Raw genomic sequence first — 19,364 nt, forward strand, 5'->3', positions numbered from 1 at the left:
ATATTAAGTCTTTTTTTCTTATCTATGATTCTAAAATGTTTTTAGTTAATATTTTAAATTGGGCTGCCGTCTAGTGGGTAAACTGTTTTCTTGTCCCCACTCCCCACGCTAACCCTCAATAGTAACGACTTAAAAACGGGCAACGTAACGTTCTACAAGGCGAGCGCCTTCGAGGACCTGGAGAGGCCTAAAGCTGGAATCACAATGCCCCGACGGGTCCGACACGACAGGCCCGACAAACTGTCGTGCAGCATCTCAGCACGACAGATTTAAAAGCGTAGGGTCACAATACCACGACAAAATTAACCCGACGATTTTCAATTTGGCCTTCGGCAAATCGTGCCAAGCTAATTACTTCAATGAAAATGCATTATAGAATGCGCTGAAAACAAAGTAGGCTCTTTTATTTATTATTGACAGTTGAAGTGCAAAAAAACATTTACCTAGTCGTCTGCGATACGAAATAAGGTTGCCAACTTTTCGTTTTCGCTGCTCTCTTTTCTCTAAGGTAGGAATCTCTAAGATGCCGCCATTTAGTTTTGCAGAATGATGCTGTTAAAGGGAAACATAATTAGTAGTAACAGCTATCCAAAAAATACTATCATAATTATCTTGAAACAATGACAAACAAGGAATTTATTTGGATTAATTTTTTTTCCACAGGTTTATTTTTAAAAACTAACTCTTTATTGTACTACTTACAATACCTCATTATTAATACATAAGTATAAATTATTAACTTCACTTCGTAAAATGGAGCGAAATAATTTAGTTAGCTGGTTTTACATTTGCTTTAAACACACCATTCACATCTTCATCAACAAATTGGTTGGCAATTTCTGTCCACGCCTTATCTTTTTTTGGTTGATTTTTAAAGTCCTTTCCACGAATGTCATAGAACTCAAGATAGCTCTGTACTTTATAAATTAACTCTTCTTCGCTAAAACTTTCCATTTCTTTCTTTACAATAATACAATACACCAGACCTGAAACACCTGATGCAAAGTTTACAAACAAGTAAAATTTCGTTTTTCTCTGTTTGACTACAATGCACCACAGTAGGGACATTTGAGCGAAATTTCATTTTATTTAGTTCACATTTATTTTGTGGCATGTGTCGTACACACCCCGACACGACGCAGAATAGAAATAGATTCTACTTTTGTCGGGCTGTCGGAACTGCGTTTTCGTCGGGCTGACGTCACTGCAGCCTTGTTTCTCATTGGTCGCTGCTTAAATTCTGCCGTTGTCGGGTTGTCGTGTCGGACCCGTCGGGGCATTGTGATTCCAGCTTAAGGCCCGCGGGACGTCACCGCTCGCCATGCCAATTTTTTTTTGCATAATTACGAACATTGTTAAATCCGAAAATACCCTTATTAGATGCTCTTCAACTTCCTCTTTTCATTAAAAGCGGTGGAGATAAGAAATTCGAAATACTTACTTTAGGAGATATCGAATTTTTAACTTTCATCACAATTATAGCAGTGCGTTCATGTGGCTTTCACCATTGTTTCTTGTTTACGAGCATCTATTTTTTTATTGGATAATGATGTCACGTGATTGTTCGTGATAGGCCAGAATTCAAATTAACCAATACGTGATTATTTACTTCATTTATTGTTTAAAACGATGTTTAATTACCGCCTCCAACTTAGCCGAGTTTTTAACATTTCTAATTTTAAAGTCTTATAAGTAACAAAAAAATTTTACGTGAGTTGTTTCTGTTCATCCTTTGTCCCGTTTTGTTAGGTCAGGTCAGTTACATTATAAATACTTTAAAACTAAAGAACCATTGAAATAATTTCATATTATTTCTAATGTACGCTTAGTTTCAAAGTATTTATAATGTAGCTGACCTGACCTAATCGACCATTTTCATTAATTAGGCATTCACAAACACAAGGCAAAATAAAAAAATGGCGACGGTCGAGTGATAAGCACAGGTCTTGTATGCAAAATAAGAACGGCAATATCTCCTAAAGTATTTGGAATTTCTTATCTCCGCCGCTTTTAATGTAAAGAGGAAGTTCAAGAGCATCTAATAAAGGTATTTTCGGACTTTTAAAATTTTTTTTTCGCAAATACAGCTCAACTACTTTTATGATGAAATTTAAAAATTCGATATCTCCTAAAGTATTTAGAATTTCTTACCTCCGCCGCTTTTAATGAAAAGAGGAAGTTGAAGAGCGTCTAATAAAGGTATTTTCGGATTTTTAACATTTTTTTTTCGCAAATACCGCTCAACTACACATTTACCCCGAAATCACTTGCATTGTAATTTCTACTACAACTGGTAACTGGTAAAAAGTTTAACTTGCATGCCAGAAATGTCTAATCTGATTTACAATATAACGTCTCAACATATTTAATGAACAAGTCTAGTGATTATACGGACTACCTACTTTATGGACATAGTGGGTTCGTGCATGGAAGTTACAGTAGCACAGAAACTGTTACATATAGGTATGGAAAATGCTTAAATAGCACCATTTTTCTGTGGGAGGGCCCCCGTCCCCCGCTTTATTGGTGTGGTATGTGCAAAAAGAGGGGGGGGGGGGGTACATGAATCCATTCATGCCCTGGGTGCCAGAGACTCTAGTTGCGGCCCTGACTAGGATGCATGTATTTGTAATGCTTTGTTATTTTCTCTTACAGATATCAGAAATGGACCACATTTTCTGGACAAACAACTCTCAATGCTCTACATGCCTTCATTTGTGAAGTTCATTTTGATGCCAGTCAATTCACAGATGAGCATAAGCTTTTCCTGATTCGGGGAGCAGTCCCCACTCTCTCGCCTCCTAATGAGAGTGCATTGACGTCTGTGGAGAGGTTTGAAGAAGTTGAAGGTTCTTCCAACTTTTTAATTTGTGATCTTGAATGAAATTTAAATATATTGGTATAACATTTCTGAAGATACATTTTTTTATTTACAGCAAATTCAATTTCCCCTTTCTTTTTTTCAGAAAGTATGGCAAATAAATGGGACATTCATTCTTAATTCATTCATTGAAATAGGTTTCATATCAAAAATCAGAGTGATCATGGTTAACTGTTTTTGCCAACTTTTGGACAGTCGTTTTGACAGCTTGATCTACTAGGGCTCCCAGAAGCTAGATTTTTGCAAAACAGAGTACACAGAATTATTGATCCATCTGGCTAAATGTATGCTCATGACTTAGGCAAAAACTGCTATATTTAATTATTCTGCTTTAGTTTTCTATATTCTGATTAAAAACCTGAATAGTTCAACAAATATTAACAGTGTTGATTGTGTCACTGTTAGCCTACATTATATCCCAATCTTCAACATACTTCTTATCCTGCAAAAAGAATTCTGAGAAGTGGCGACTGGCAATGCAGTGCAACAGCGCAATTTCATTGAGTAGTTTGTAAAGTATAAACATGTTCTCGCTTCTCAATATGTTTATGCATAGTCTGTATGGCTACACTGCTTTTCCGCCTGAAAGATAGTTTACCTACCTAGCTACTGCTGCCTTGTGAGGACCTGCCAAGCAGGGGTTTGGTTGGGCTTGCAGTGTGCAGAAAGATGTCATGGTCTGTAGGAATGCCACAGTTCGTGGTGAAACTCTCCCTCCCACCTCCTTGTGAAGCCAGCTGTATGCACTGGCCAACAATTAAGGCCCATTCTATAAGTGAGAATCTATTACAAAACACAATTTTGGCCTATTTGTGTACCATGTAATTCAGCATTTTGAGGTGATACGTAATTAATGTTGAACTGTGTATAAAACTACCGAAAAAAAAGGGGGGGGGGGGGGGGGTTAAACTGTAAACCCAGTCGTGATCAAATTGGTTTTAATGGTAACAAAGTAGGATTTAGTCAGGCCTACAGGAGAAAAAAAAACTTTAGTAACGAACATGATAACTAGATTCATTTCATAACAGAACCTTCCTGACCTATGTGTCAAAAGTGTAATTAAATGTATTCACACCTGGGTTAGAGGCCTGTATGTTTTTAAAATATAGGTACTTTTTATACATGCACATGGTAACTTAAACCAAACAAAATGCTCACAAAAGTGATTCAATTCTGCCCACGTATTTAATATAGTTAACATGACAGATGTCGGGGTTTCATATGGTACAAACCAGATAATATCAGGCACCTTAACAAGAATATTAGCCTGTCTTTGCAATTGAAAGCTTAAAGAAGGTTAAGTATTTACCGAGTGTAACTTTTAGAAATAAACATGCAGAGATGCAATAGGTCCGAATTACGCCTGTTTGGATTTAGTACATAATTATTTGCAGAGAAAATTAATTACAAGTGTTTTATAAGGCAATATCAAAGTAGTTGACCAATCTAGTTTCGGAAATAATAAAAAGTAACATCTTTTCTGAATAAAGTTTTGCTTCTCTGCATCTTTGTTTACAAACAAATCGTTAATTTACTGTATGGCGGGAAAAACAAGCACGTGACAGCTTAAAAATAAAAAAGGGCTCCTAATGTGCATGCGCCGCATGCTCATTAGTTCAGGTTTTGCCATGACACACATGGTATCGCTGCAGTCGCTCCATTGCAGTCTGCGTATTGCGACACGCGTTTAACATGGAAGTTACCACTCTTTCCGTAGGAGTAATGCTCGTTGTATAGTACACACAGGCATAGGCATTAGTGTTATAATCACTGTTCTCCTAATTAATTTCCTGATTTTGATAGTCATTGAAGGAAAATTGTTATTTTGGAGAATAGTATCAGTTGTGTGCTTTCAAGGTATAGTTACAACAGGGTTCAACAAGTAGTCCATATCTTTGCGACATGACTAACTGGCATGTGAATATTATGAAATAGATACAAAAAAAATATGGTTTGCTATAAAACTTTGAATTTTCGTAATGTAAATAATACAATTTTGCTGACCAAAGTAAATTATTGTAATTTTAGTTTATTTATATTTTAATATTGTTTGTCAAAATTTAAAAATTGTTAAAAAAATGGTTAAGTTGCAACTCATAGCTAGACACAATATATTTTATGCAGGTACAAAGTTGTTTATTTAATGTGTCTACTTAATGTGCAAATAATCATGGATTATTGAAGTTTAGCAACATAAAATGATATTTTTAATTTTTTGGTCCAGGATATAACATTACTTTGAAATACTGCACAAAAAGTTTCTAAGCTAATGTTTACATTATTTTCAGAAAAAAAACATGGCACGGAAGAAAAAGTTATCTGAGAAGGATTTAGCAGAGTTTAAGAAAAAAAGAAAGAAGCAGAAATGGCACGAAGAAATAAAATTAGGGATAATCCAGTACTTTATGAAGAGTTCAAACGAAAAGAAAGAGAAAGGTATCAAAAAAAAAGAAAGGATGAAGGGAAAATAAAAAAAATTTCAGACTTAAAGTGAGAGAGGTAAAAGACAGCAAAGGAAAAATTGGACAGAGAGAACGCGGCGGCACAGAAACAAGAAGCAGACAAATGAAGCTCACGGAGTTTTAGACTGTGGTACTCCATCATTAAATATCACAGAATCTACTAACAGAGCAAGAGAGTTAAATGTTTATTCTGCAGGATCTTTTAATGACGTACTAGGAAAGCTCGGTTCTAGCAGGAAAAACCTAGGCCGCAAAAAGGTGTCAAGAAATAGATCACAGGCTTATTGCAAAATTAAAAAACTAGAGGGAAAACTGAAAAGGCTATCAAAAAGTTCAGCAAAATACAAGGCAAAACAAAAGAGAATAATGCGAGTCCACGAACTAAAGTTAGAGAATTTCTGAGTGGCGAGAAAGTCTCTCCTAAGGTAGTGAAACACTTACAGTTTGTAAAGGCACTCACTACACAGATAGCTTACAACTATAAAGAACACAAAGAGTCGAAAGCTCGTCAGATTTTTGCTAGAGTTCTAAGTGGAAAAATTATTAAAAAATATACAGGTTCCTTTCTCACACCCAGCAGTTTCTCTCGCACAAGCGACACAAAAAGAATACAGGGAAAAAAATTACGGATGTTTTTGTAAAGAGGAAGTATGAAACTAAAATTTAATTGCATGTGAAAAACGATGTTATTGCTTTTTTTGAGAGAGATGACGTTAGCAGACTAAAAGCAGGAAAGGACATCATTACAAGAAGTAAGGTTAAAAAGCAGAGAAGAATACTTAACAACAGTTTGATTGTGCTACATGAACAGTTCAAGGAATCACATGCTTACAACATTTCTTACTCTACATTCTGCTTCTTGCATCCATTTTGGATCACTCCACCCAATACACATAAGCTGGATTCTTGTTTATGTGCAAAACATGAGAATTTTGCCATGATTTTTGAACGTTTGAAGTATCTCAATGTGATAGAGTACACATGGCCAGAAGATATGATTAAGGAATTAATGTGCAATGACAATTGCGACAGAGAGAAGTGTTTGGAAAGGAAATATAATGACTGCTAGAATAAACAAGTAGTAGCAGAGGAGTTTGAAGATGAGGAAATCACATACCAGCAGTGGTCTAGGACAGGGGTCGGCAACCTGCGGCTCGCGAGCCACATGCGGCTCTTTGGATGTGAAGCTGCGGCTCTTTAGTTCCGTACCAGAAATACTGCATCACCAGGTCATTTATACAGAAAATACTTTTTTTATTACAAACCAGTAGTAAGTCTGGTTTTTTTCCACGCTTGTTATATTTTACTAAACAAAATGTCATCAAGCAGTTAAATTATCCATTTAAAGCTATCCATCCGCCCGAGTACTTACGGGCCCACTCAACAGATAGGCTTATATATGAATAAATTTTTCTTATGAATAAATATTAGTTTTTTTTATCAAAAAACTTTATTTATGCAAGTAGGTACTATTTATTGTTGGCAAGAAAAAATTTTGTGGCTCTTTAAAAACATTGAAATTTTGTAAATTTTAATTTTTGGCTCTTCCGACTCAAAAGGTTGCTGACCCCTGGTCTAGGAGGAAAGAAAAGATTTGTGTTAAAGGGAAAGAAACATACCATACTGTGTAAAGGTCCTGAAAGAAACTGTTTCTACAAATGTCAAAGGATTATTTAATTTGCTTGTTGATTCATTACCGAATTACATGGGACATCTTTCTAAAATTAACCATCAGTACAAAGCAATTGATTGATGACTTGAAGAAGAATCTCAAATGTAATGATATTCTCATTCACGTTGATTTTGCGGAAAATTATGTGTGCAAATATGGAAATAAAATACAACTGCACTTTGGTGGATCTCACCAGCAAGTCACACTGCACACATGTGTTTTGTACTAAGAGACAATGATTCACAGTCTTTGAAAATACTACCAGTTTGTACCCTGTCAAATTGTCTGAGACATGATCCCAGTTCAATATGTGCATATCTTACACCAGTACTCAAACTCGTCTCCAGTTTTGTGCAACCTATTGGAAATATCCACTTCGTAAGTGATTCCCCGTTGACTCAGTACAGAAATAAAAAAAAGTTCTTTTTCATGTCCCATTACCTTAATGAATTCGCTCAAGAATCACTAACATGGAACTACAGTGAAAGTGGCCACAGAAAGGGGGCTCCGGATGGAGTGGGTGCTACACTCCAAAGAATATCTGACCAGCTGGTGGCACAAGGTAACGATTTGGACAGCTACGAGACTAACTGAGCACCTCAAGAAAAGATCCAATATAAAGAATTTTTACTGTAAGTACAGGTGACATCGCACAGTTTGATGAAATGCTTCCAAATCAAATTCCAGTCTTCAAAGGTACAATGATGACCCATCAAGTTTCTTGGAGCAAGGTACAAAATCATGTACTACAGTTCAGACACATCGTAGTTGCTTCAAACGCTTACCAACCAAGCAGTGTGCACATTATCATATTGGTAACTACTGCTCAGTGAAAGCTACAGCTGCACCTAGTGATACCTGTAACCTTTTCGCTGAAGTTACATTTAGTCATTTGTCTTCTGGACCATTTAAAAGCTCATGTTTATATATATCCTATATATAACCTCTATGACCAATTGTTTTATTGTTTCCTTAATTGAATAAATTCAGATTCCTCGCCTTCGCTTAGTAAGCACAAGAAGCTGTGTTACAGTGACATATTTGCAGATTCAGATTCATGCACTTCAGAAGCTGGTGACACTTATATTGAGGCAATACCAGCTAAGCCTACTAAGGACAGTCTCGCACTTAATAGTTATGTCATTGTAGAATTTCAAGGAAAAAAAGTTTACGAAATTACATTGGCATACTAACTTCTGTAGAAAATGCAAATAAAGAGGAATACACTGTCAAATTTTAAAACTGGTTACAAACAATACAATACATTTGTTTTTTCCTGTGGATGACGATATAGCTGTTGTTGATTTTCTAGACATTAAAGGCATACTGTCTGAGCCAAAACTGGGTAGAAGAGATGCATACATATTTTATAGTGAATTGTCAGGTGTTAAAAATCTTTGTTAGATATGGAATATTGATGGGATTAGTCTTCAGAGTGTACTTACTACATTGATTTGATATGTTTTCAGTTGATTTAGTATCATAGTTTTTTATTACGGAGTGCCTTAAAACAACAGTTTAAAATAATGTTATTTTGCTTAATGCTATAGGACTACAGGATACTATTATTTATGATTATATGATTACCCCAATTGAAAATTTTGTCAATCCATGTAGTGTATTGTCACCTCCATGGCAATTTGTGTCCCCTCCGTGTCTTACAGTAATTTTTATTTTTTTATTTTTTACTTAAATAGAAAGAGTTGATTTAATTCTATGGTACTTTTGTGACAAACAATAAATGCTGATCATAGAAACACCATAATTTCCCTTTTTCTTGAATTTTTAATTTTAATAATTTAACAACTACAATTCGTGCATTGATTTCGGAATGACCCAAGTACTCTATTCATGCAGCATTCTAATATCAGGAATAAAAAAATATTTACAAAGAAAATTTTGATTAAAATAAAAATATATGTTTGTCAGTGAGGCACATGAACATTTGCTAGTCTTGAAAATCTAGGAGAGGTGCACTTCCTGCCATGGTATGTGGGTTTGAATAATTAAAAAACTGAGGAATAATCTAATACTCAATTATCTAGAGCTGCACTTAATGATGTTCCAGTACAGCTGGACTTGTTGACTAGCAAACCGGTATACATTTCAAATAATGTCCAAAAATGTTAGTTTTTAACGTGACAACGTCTAATAAATCGATGAACGTCAGCTGCACGCATGAAAAAGTGTCCTATTACGCACATTGTCCCGTTACGCTGTGTCCCATTACGCTCATTCTACGCTTGCGCCGCATCTATCTCTCTTCCACGCGATTGGAACAACCATCGATTTGACTTTTTCGAGGAACATTAAACTTGAAACACTCCCATTTGTTTCCTACTTTTCCTATCATTGTCCTATCCTTAACAGAATAACATAGGTTGGTAGAAGTTAAATAGCAAACATGTATACAAGTTATATTTAAAATAATCTCTTCGTTAAAGTAATAAACATTTTTGAATTAATGAGTGCAAATAAAAGTAAATTTATCAATTAAATTGTAGATTTCATTTCACTCCTTCTTTGTATCCATACAAAATAGTGATAATTCAATAAATGATTCAATTTTATTCATAAAAGTATGCAATCATTTCATCAATGTTTTGTTATGATGTTGTCACGTTATACTATCGTCCGTAAACCGATTTTACAGACAACCAAATTTTTTTCAGAAGGTATGGTGTAGAGAAAGGATTGAAGGTATAGAGCTGAAAATAGTTTTATCTGTGTGCATCAATTGCTGGCAGAATGTGAGCTGTATCCTTTTTCTCTTGTTTGCCCAGTAACACCTCCTGTAGCTTTTCAGAATCCCTTCTAAGTGCATTGATGTGGGTATGTTTCGAGATGCGTGTGAGTTCTGGGAACGTGATTTCTTGTGTTGCAGATGTACCCCATCCGAGCCTGGGGCCCGAAGGTTTCTTCTGCTGCGTGAAAGGCTGCCCCAATTCCGGCTCCAAGAAGTCTCCCGGCGTGACGTTCCACAAGTAAGCTGACACCAAGGGAAATGGCGTAGGTTGCGTGTCAGTCTGCGTTTTCACCAAGCTTTGTCAATACTGTCGCAGTGTTGTGAACAAGGTGGTTTGATTTTGTTCTGAGCTTGCAACATGGAAAACAGGGAAACTTGGAAAAGTCAAGGGAACAGATAGAAAATTTCTTAGGTAGACAGGAAATTTTATTTAATAATGGAGGTTACTGAAATATTTAAAAAAATATAGCAAAGACTGATTTTGTTTTGTACCTGTTGCAACCCATATATGACGTGGAAAAGTATGGGAAGAGTCATGACATTTTTTATTACAAGTTTTATAATCACCGTGGTTTTTTTTTGCATATTTTATTTGTAATTTTGTCACTGAAGATTCAAACCCTTATGGTTTAACTTTGATTATGCATCAAATTATTGTTAGTTTTGAATGTTGGGATTTTAAAACAATGCAGTGACAATACATCAGTTATCATAAAAAAAAACCTGTAACTCCTATAATATGGAAAATATCATCCAAAATCTTTAGTTGAAATATTTTATTGATATGACCAACTAAAACTGCAAGGGGTCGAAAAAACGAAGGTTGGAGGACAAAAAAAAAATCATAACTCCCTTAGTAGACACACTGTCAAAACTTTTGTCTGAAATAATTTTTTTAATACAAATCATTACTGCAAGGGGTTGAAAAAATCTGAGGTTGAAATAATAAAATATATTAAACTTCCTTACAACGTACTCCATCGAATTGTTTATTTTTGTTTAAATTTTTAAATATTGCTAATAACTTTTGTCTTAAGTAAATTTTATGTGACAAACCATTACTGCAAAGGGTGAAAATAAGGATAGAAAGACAAACAAGTAATTTTTTTAATAGAACCAATTCATTATAATTTATTGTAAAACTCCTAAACTTCATTCAAAACCTTTGGCTGAAAAATTTTTTGATGAAACATAAAAACACGGGTTGAAATTTAAAAACAAAAATGAAAACTTCCTTATCATAAAATTTAAAAAATTATTTTTAACCATTTTAATATTACCTTACACCTTATTTGTTTATGTTCTAAAATAAATGCATGATTACCTTAGTAGGCATGATATGAAATTTGTTAAGACATTCGTGGATGCATTGAGTTAAAAACATTCATAATATTTTCTCTGCAATGAATATGAAAAAATTATTAATCAATAATTTTTGCATATTGGCGAACATTTAGGATATTATGTACATTAAGTTTTAAATTTTTTCCGGAGTTTATAGAAGTTTCCAAAACATCCAGAGGAAATAGGTAGGTACTTCAAAATCAACCTACACCTGTAGTGCCAAAAGGGATTTTTTAATACTCAATTTGATTTCGCTTTTCATTTTATTTGAAGCTTTGGTTGTGATGCATATTTTCATGTCTTATGTGAAGCTAGGCATTTGTTGCAAAGCTTTAAAACATGAAAGTTTAAGATTTGCTTATGAAAATTCTTAGTTTTTTTTTTGTATACTTTTGTGCAAATAAAGTTGGTTACTTAAAAATATCAAGTGGCACTAGGGTTTGCTTTTATAAATGCTAAATACTAATAATATTATGCATGGTTGGTTTATAATTTTAATTGAATGGTTATATATATAAGACCCAGTTGGTTAATCAGTTCAAACATTACAAACATAACTTTTTTTTTTACTTCACCCATTATTTTATAAAACAATTGCAAAACAGCCATGCTGAGAACAATATGTATCCAGAATTTGATTCGACTTCGCAAATATTTTAATTGTTTGATTTGATATTCACTCTGTATAAAAAATAAAACATGTATTCGCATAGACCTACTCATTCATGTTTTTAAGTTGATTTTATTTTTCTAGAAGTTTTAGTTTCACAATTTTACAATATCACAATTGTGTACATACAGAGTACAGCAGTAGAGCAGCTCATTACAACTTGTTTTAATATAATCGTATTGTATATTAAATAATCTTTTGTATTCCCGCTAAAACTGTATTGACAATCGAAATCCAGCAAAATCGTAAATTATGCGTGGCCATGGTCTGAACGGGCCATATTAAATACCTTACACTGTAATTTTATTGTTGTATCACGACATGTTATAAAACATTCAAATGTGTACTAAGTTTAATGTCAGAATAGTTCATAGTGACAATATTACGTTGTATGTAGTAACTTCAAGGAAGTGCTATATTAATAGTTAATATATTTTAATTTTTATGGGTTGTACAAATATTTTAAGGAAAAAATCTAATTAGATTGGGCCAAACATCATACAGTACACTCCTGATTATCCGCGAAATTAAGTGGCAGGGCCACCGCGGATAGTGAAAATCGCAGATAATCCGCAAAAGAGCCAAAAATGGAAAACAAAAAAGGAAACATTAATTTCAACTTAAAAATCTAAAAATGTATGTACGGTAAAAGTTACAATTAACAGTAAAATTTGTTAAATGATGCTAAAATTTTAGTATTTTACTGAATAATTAACATACAGTACATTTCAGTAATGTAAACATAAAAGTGCTCGGTATTTGCTTCGTAACAATGATACAGTACTGTATGTACTCAGAGGCTTCATTAGACACTGCGTGAGTTCCGAGAAGGCCTGTGGCGTTTTACTGTATACTGCACACAATACACTCGTCAGTAGAGTTAAAATTTTTTCACTTGTAATAAAATACAGATTTACATATGTGCTGTATTTTTTCGTAGCATGTGCGGATAATCTGCACCGTGGATCATCCGCCCGCGGATAATAGGGAGTTTACTGTATTTGAAACTTATCTTATAGCCAGACACATGTGAATTAATATTGCATTTTTTTTACAATATATAAAAAATTTAAAAAAAATAAAAAGACAAAAATATAAAAAAATAATGCCATGTAACAATATGTAGATTACATGGATTGATATCGTATTTGTGATTAATGGGTGCATTCCATAATTAATGCAACCAATTTTATAAATCATTTATTGAACATATTCATACAAACAATTAGTTAAAAATCTTGGAAATAGCACCCTCCTTCTGGAACCAGTGTTTCAAGGCCTGGAAGTCCTTCTCCGGAATGTCCATTAGAGTGGATGTAACATGAGCCTAGATGTTTTCAGTCGTGTCCTAATGTGTCCCTTTCGGGGCTCCTTTTAAGCGAGGAAACAAAAAGTCTAGGGGTGACAAACTGGACTGTAAGACAGTGGGGTGTGAGTTCTGGCCACGAAATCATTGACAACGAAGGCGCTGTGGCTTGGTGCGTTGTCATGATGAAGTTTCTACATGTTCTAGATGTCGTTTCTGCAGCGCGTGACCCTTCTTTTCATTCTTTTTAGCACTTCCAGGTTGTAAGCTGTATTCACAGTGGACTCGGTAGGTAAGAATTTGTGTTGGACAATTCCTTCGAAGTCAAAGAAGTCAATGAGCGTGGTTTTGATCCTGGACTTCTTCATGTGTACCTTCTTCGGGCTGGGTGACGCTGGACTGCAACTCTGAACTCTGCCTTTTTGTCTCCGGGTCGTACTGAAAATGGCATGGGTCATCACCGGTGATAACCGAGTTCAAATAATTACAATCATTATCACACATTTTCAAGAGTTCTTGGCATCGGAGCACTCACATATCCTTCATGCCATCGAAGAACTTGTGATTTGGACAAGCAATCGCTCCCAAAGACCTGCTGAATTAATGGAATTGTTTTGGTGGCGGACTTCCCAAGTTTAACGCAAATTTGATGGCGTAACGTTGCTCCAGAAACGATCCATCGTTCTGTTACATTAACTCAGAATGGGGTTCACTGGAACGCATGTCCTGACCCTCCGGCAGCTCGGAGGCGACTGAGACCGGGTGTGTTTTGAAGCTAACACCTCCCTCCACCAATCCCAGCAGGTTAGAACTTGCTGCAGTGTATCGTCGTGTCGGAAAAAATTGGTTTCATTTCTTCTGGAACATACCCTGTATTTCTGCGAGAATACTGTGGTGTATGAACACTGTCTGCTTTCAGTTTATTCTACACACATACAAAGAGGGCTGATACAGTAAAACCCTCTTAAGAAAACCCACATTAAAATATTTGTACGTAATAAATTTAAAACATTTAGCGCTGGACCTAAAATCATATACAATTTTACTCTTGTAATAAAATTTCCCTATTAATAAGTGTAAGTTTCTAAGCCGATAAATTTCTTAACACAGATTTACTGTATATAACAGTTTACCTGATAATATTTCTTTATTGTAAGATTATTAGGCAGATCACATAAGACAATATCATGAGCTTAGACACTGGCTTAAGAAGTTTGAATTAAACATGGAAGTGTATATTTACTGTCAACCAATGTTATTAAAAATTTTAATCAGCCAACTGCTATTAAAATAGATATTACTGAGGCAGATGAAGGGTTTTTCTGTTTTTACTCGTGCCGTATATTCTCAGTAGCTTTGCAATTTTCATGGCTATGTGTGTGTAGCACGCACCAGAAGTCTTGTGAGTTGTAGGAGCAGGGGTTTTGAGCGTATGGGGGAGTAGGGGAGGGAATACTGTTAAGTGGGGTGCTGCCAAGGAGCCTGAAAAATTTCCTTGGACATTCCATCTTTTAGAGCTATACCTAGGCAATACATTTTTTTGCAAAAATATTTCCAAACAGCTATGTGTAATGTTTGTAGAATTGTCTGCGTTCTGTGGTTGGCTGGATTTATTTAAGGTACATATCTACTATCAGCACACCAATTGTAGCCAGTGCGGGAGCAAATGCTTCCTGAATAGTCGGACCAAATATGTCAATTATTTATCTTTTAGACAGCCTTCAATTACAAGGGAACATTCGCTAACACAGGCATACCTTATTGCTAGGGACCGTAAATATTCACTGTTTCGGTGGCCTTCAGGATAGACTGCACATTCCCCTGTACACTTGGGCAAACAACGCTAGTTCATTGGCTGCCGACTTGTAAGTTGTCTCAGCTGGTTTGTCTGTGATTCGATCCTTCTTCGGTTGAGGGTTTATAATTGGTTGAGATCCGTCCAGATGAACAGTAAGCCAATAGCAAAATCACCTAAGAGGCATATGTATTTGAATTCTTGCTTATCGCCGAATGAATCCGCGAATTTTTCTGGTCTCTACTTATTGCAGTCTAATGAGCTAACAGTTTATTTTTTATTTTTTTTATTTGTTTTTTTTTTTCCCTTCGAAAATACAAAATTTAAAATATGTTGACCAGTTAGTGTGTTTGAAAAACAACATCATTGTGATGGTTGATGGGTTTTAGATCAGGTGTTGTTTAACTGGGCCAGGCCGAGGAGGCATTGTTTGGTTCCTTAGAGCCGTGCCAACTAGTATCTGGCCGGGTCGGGCCATGCCACTGTTCTGTGGAGCCCAGGTCGCGAGAGGTTTGACGCGTGTGCAGGTTCCCCAGCGCCGCGGCCAGAGCCAGGGAGTGGGTGCGCATCGTGCGGGAGATCAACCTGCGCTCGGACGAGCGGGACCGCCCCCTCTCCCGGAACAGCGTCATCTGCTCCAACCACTTCCGGTGGCGGGACTTCAACCGGACAGAGCCGTCACGCCCGTGCGTCAAGGAAGGCGCCGTGCCCTCGCTGTTTCCTCCGGTGCCCGAGTACCTCAAGAGCAAGGTACCTGTATGGTTCATCCTCAATCACGCAGTTTTGAAGAATTTAAAATGAGAAATATAAGTGGAATTTCAATGAGCTTTGTAGTTTCCCAACCCTTTATACTAATTTATAAATCCTTTAAATAAGAGTATTTTCACATATAAACCCTATGTTCTTCAGGTTGTGTTCCATTGCCGTGTTGTTAGGAGCAATCACATGGCACTTTCACTTTGCTGGTGTTCAGGGCACACTGGCACGCCTTCGGAGTGAGTGGCTAAACCTCGGCCAGTCATTCAGTAGCTTTGTGTAAGGAGGCCTGTGCCAGACTCACTCTACACAGTTTAAGACAGTTTGAAGAGCAACTTTGCAAAGAACAATGTTTCGTGTTTTGTTGCCACTGTAAATGTTCACGGGCGTAAATCAAGTGAAACACGACAGTCAAGACTGTTAAATATCGTGGTATCAAAGAGGAATTTCACAAGAACACAAAATCATGGATTTTGATGAGTTCGAAAGATGTATTCCGCACATGTTTGTTAATGGTGGACTGTAGTGACTAAACAGAGGCTAAAATAATTCATCAGTTGCCAGCTAAACAATTTATTTCATTATTGGGTGGTGATATGGTGTTGGTGTCTTGTAAGGGGTAAGTGGGTAGCAAATACTATAATCAGTACTTGCAAGCTTTTCAAATGTAATTTTTATTTTTTTTCATTTTATTCCACACTGAATGCTTAAAACCTAATTCTCAGATAATTTAGGTAAATTGTGTAAGTAAAAAGTAAAAAAAAAAAAAGGGAAATAATTTAGGGCTCATTATGGTCGGAAAATGTACGTATAATTAGACTTCTTATGTATAATTTTTTAGGTGAACTTCTGCGTGAATCTCCATAATTTTATTCATAAATAAAGTAAGATTTGGAATTTTAATCGGAATTGAACCTGGAATCGAGGTCAATTGTGGAATCGGAATCAAAGAAATGTGGAATTGACTCATTCCTAGCTTTCAACAATGGTTTTTATGGTTGGCTCGGATAATACGGACACATTGTTAATCAAAGCTCGATTAATCTCTACTCTCCTATACTTTTCATGGTCTGCTGATGCAGTATCATGAATACAGCGTGTCATTGTCTACAAGTATATTCTGCGTTATTTTTGCTCAATTGTTTGTGTTTCAGGGTCTTGTGTCAGTCGAACTAAGTTGTGTTGATTTTCACTCAAAGTAATTGGCTCTTTTTTTTCTGGTCTGTGAAAGTGTAGTTGGTTGTCAGTTCTATGTGTGTGTGCAAAACATTTTGACAGCAATCTCACGGCACTCTGATCATGGAACGTTTCAGCACACCATCATAAGGAAGATTCCCATCCGAAGAGTGAGCGAAGGAGAAGGTCAGGACGGGCGGACCAATAGCGAGGACCTCTCTGGCAGCAGCATGGCATCAGTGACCAGTCAGGTGAGCTCGCGGTTGTCGGGAAGCAAGTGAAAAAGAACGTCTTTGAATTGCACAGCCAAGTAATCATGGGTATGGTGTGTTTGGTTTTGCATTACGTTGCAGTACAGCATTAGCATTTAAGCACAGATTCGGAATCAAAGTGTAATGCATAATGATGTTAATTATTGGCATTTTAGGCATTAGCATTGTAAAATCAGTGTTAAAAAAATAAGATTATTTATTACTATAACAATCATCCAGGTGCTAATTCAGTATATAAGATCATGAATTTAATACCAATGACAAAATGACGCAGTGTATATTATGTGGTTATATCCACAATAAATGCAAAATTTAAATATCTGTTCATACATAGAAAGTTATAAGATTTTCAGTTAAAAAAAAAACCTATAATTGGGGACTGCAGAAAATCGTAATAAAATTGACGAAAAGCTGTGTTAAAATAAGGAAAAATCAGTTCGTAAAGTTGGTACTAAAACATAAAAGCGGTTTAATAAATTGGCATAACCAATTATGTTACTCCTGAAATTTGGTACCAAATGTTTATAAAATTTTGACTTTTATTCCCTTAACATTTGTATTACACACACTATGAAATTAAATTTTAGAATTTTTGGTAATTCTGAAGAAAATACCTCTTTTCCAAAAATATTTTAAATCTAAAATGCTTTTTTGTTTACTTCCTGACATTTTTTACAATAATTCTCCAAGACTTGGTTCGTATTTTACAGTTTTAACAAATGGTTACACTAGGTACCTTAAATTAATAGTATTATGAAATTGTGTGAATATTTTATTTAGGTTACTACATAAAAAATACTGCGAAATGGTGTGAACCATTGGTTAGATTAGCTACATTAAAAATATGTACTATAAAATAGTAAGGATGGTGTGTTAGGTTAAGTTACACGTAGGTGATTTTCATTTGGTAATTCATAATGATATTAAAGTATTTTTAATGTAGCTGACTAAACTTAATCAACTGCCTACACAATTTTTTAAGTTTTCTGAATATAGCTAACTAAACTTTGCATACACTCACACACATACACACACGTGCACACGCTAGGTACTGTGTGCTTGGACATGCTTGTGTGAGTATGTATGTGGTGATTGGAAGTTCACATTGTTATTTTTAGGCCAAGTTTTATTTTAAAAGGGGAGGTGTTTGGTGTTTCATTTTTATTTTTTCAATGCTGTTCCAAAAAAAAAGTATATATGTAAACAAATATGATATACCGTATTTACCCGAATATAAGACGACCTCGAATATAAGACGACCCCCAAACTACAGCCTCATGTTTTCAGGAAAAAAAATTTTTATTTGTATTAAACACATGCCAACAAATTAGATATAAAATTGAAAATATGAATGATACAAAGTATTTCAACCACCACTTTTGAAATACTGTTAACAGTTTATGTACAAACAGAAATAAATACCTAAATGGCTGCTACTGTAACTGTTGGAAACTGTTATAGAGTTTCATTATGCTGATGCATCATCTTCATTGTTGTCATCTTCACTGCTGTCGACTTCAGCTTCAATTGCATCTTCTTCCCACATGACACTATCTTCACTGCCATCCAATGCATTAGAAATGCAACATTTCTTGAAGCTTTTGATGATCACTTCCGATGAGATTGTGTCCCATGCAGCCTTAATCCACTGACACAAGACTGCTATACTTGGTTTCTGATTTTGCCTGTTGGTGTTAGAGCATGGTTGCCTGCCAGGAGCCATTCAGAGTACAGCACTTTTAGACTGTATTTAAATGGTTTGTTGACACACACATCTAATACCTGCAGCTTTGAAGTCATGCCTCCAGGAATAATAACAAGGTCGGTGTTCATACCTTTAATACGTGATTTCACCTCAGGCGTTAAATGTCCTTTGAATGCATCTAACAATAACATCTTTCTTCTTTAAAAGTGCCCCAGGCCTTCTATCCCAAACTGCCTTTAACCAGTCTTGCATCAACTCACTTGTCATCCAACCTTTTTCTTGACATCTCACTATTACCCAGAAGGCAATTTTTCTTTTGGCATAGTTTTACGGTTAAGAATGACAAAAGGGAACAATTTCTACCATCAGCTAACACTGTAAGCATCACTGTTATCCTCATTTTCTCATTGCCACTTGTCTTCACATTAACTGTTTTAGTTCCAACAGCATCCACTGAATAATTTGAAGGCATATCAAAATATACAGGCGTTTCATCAGCATTTAAAATGTAAATAACATATCGTTCGTCTAACTTAAATAATCACAGCAAAGAAGTACTGTATAACCTACATTAATGTT

At 35.5% G+C, this 19,364-nt stretch overlaps 1 protein-coding gene across 13 annotated transcripts in view; it reads left to right on the forward strand.

Moving 5' to 3' along the window:
• Nucleotides 1–19,364, forward strand: part of LOC134540419 (uncharacterized) — a 49,554-nt gene that overhangs the window by 13,014 nt on the left and 17,176 nt on the right. For 7 of the 13 annotated variants that reach the window (XM_063383149.1, XM_063383150.1, XM_063383147.1 and 4 more), the window contains 4 exons: nucleotides 2,656–2,849; nucleotides 9,900–9,999; nucleotides 15,404–15,626; nucleotides 16,946–17,059. In XM_063383149.1, coding sequence (XP_063239219.1) covers nucleotides 2,656–2,849; nucleotides 9,900–9,999; nucleotides 15,404–15,626; nucleotides 16,946–17,059 — 631 coding nt within the window. Of the gene's footprint in view, nucleotides 1–2,074; nucleotides 2,464–2,655; nucleotides 2,850–9,899; nucleotides 10,000–15,403; nucleotides 15,627–16,945; nucleotides 17,060–19,364 lie in introns of those variants that run through there. The other 6 variants (XM_063383159.1, XM_063383157.1, XM_063383155.1 and 3 more) reach the window with 3 other exon arrangements.

This window comes from Bacillus rossius, chromosome 16 (assembly GCF_032445375.1).
Source record: "Bacillus rossius redtenbacheri isolate Brsri chromosome 16, Brsri_v3, whole genome shotgun sequence".
Taxonomy (NCBI): Eukaryota; Metazoa; Arthropoda; class Insecta; order Phasmatodea; family Bacillidae; genus Bacillus; species Bacillus rossius.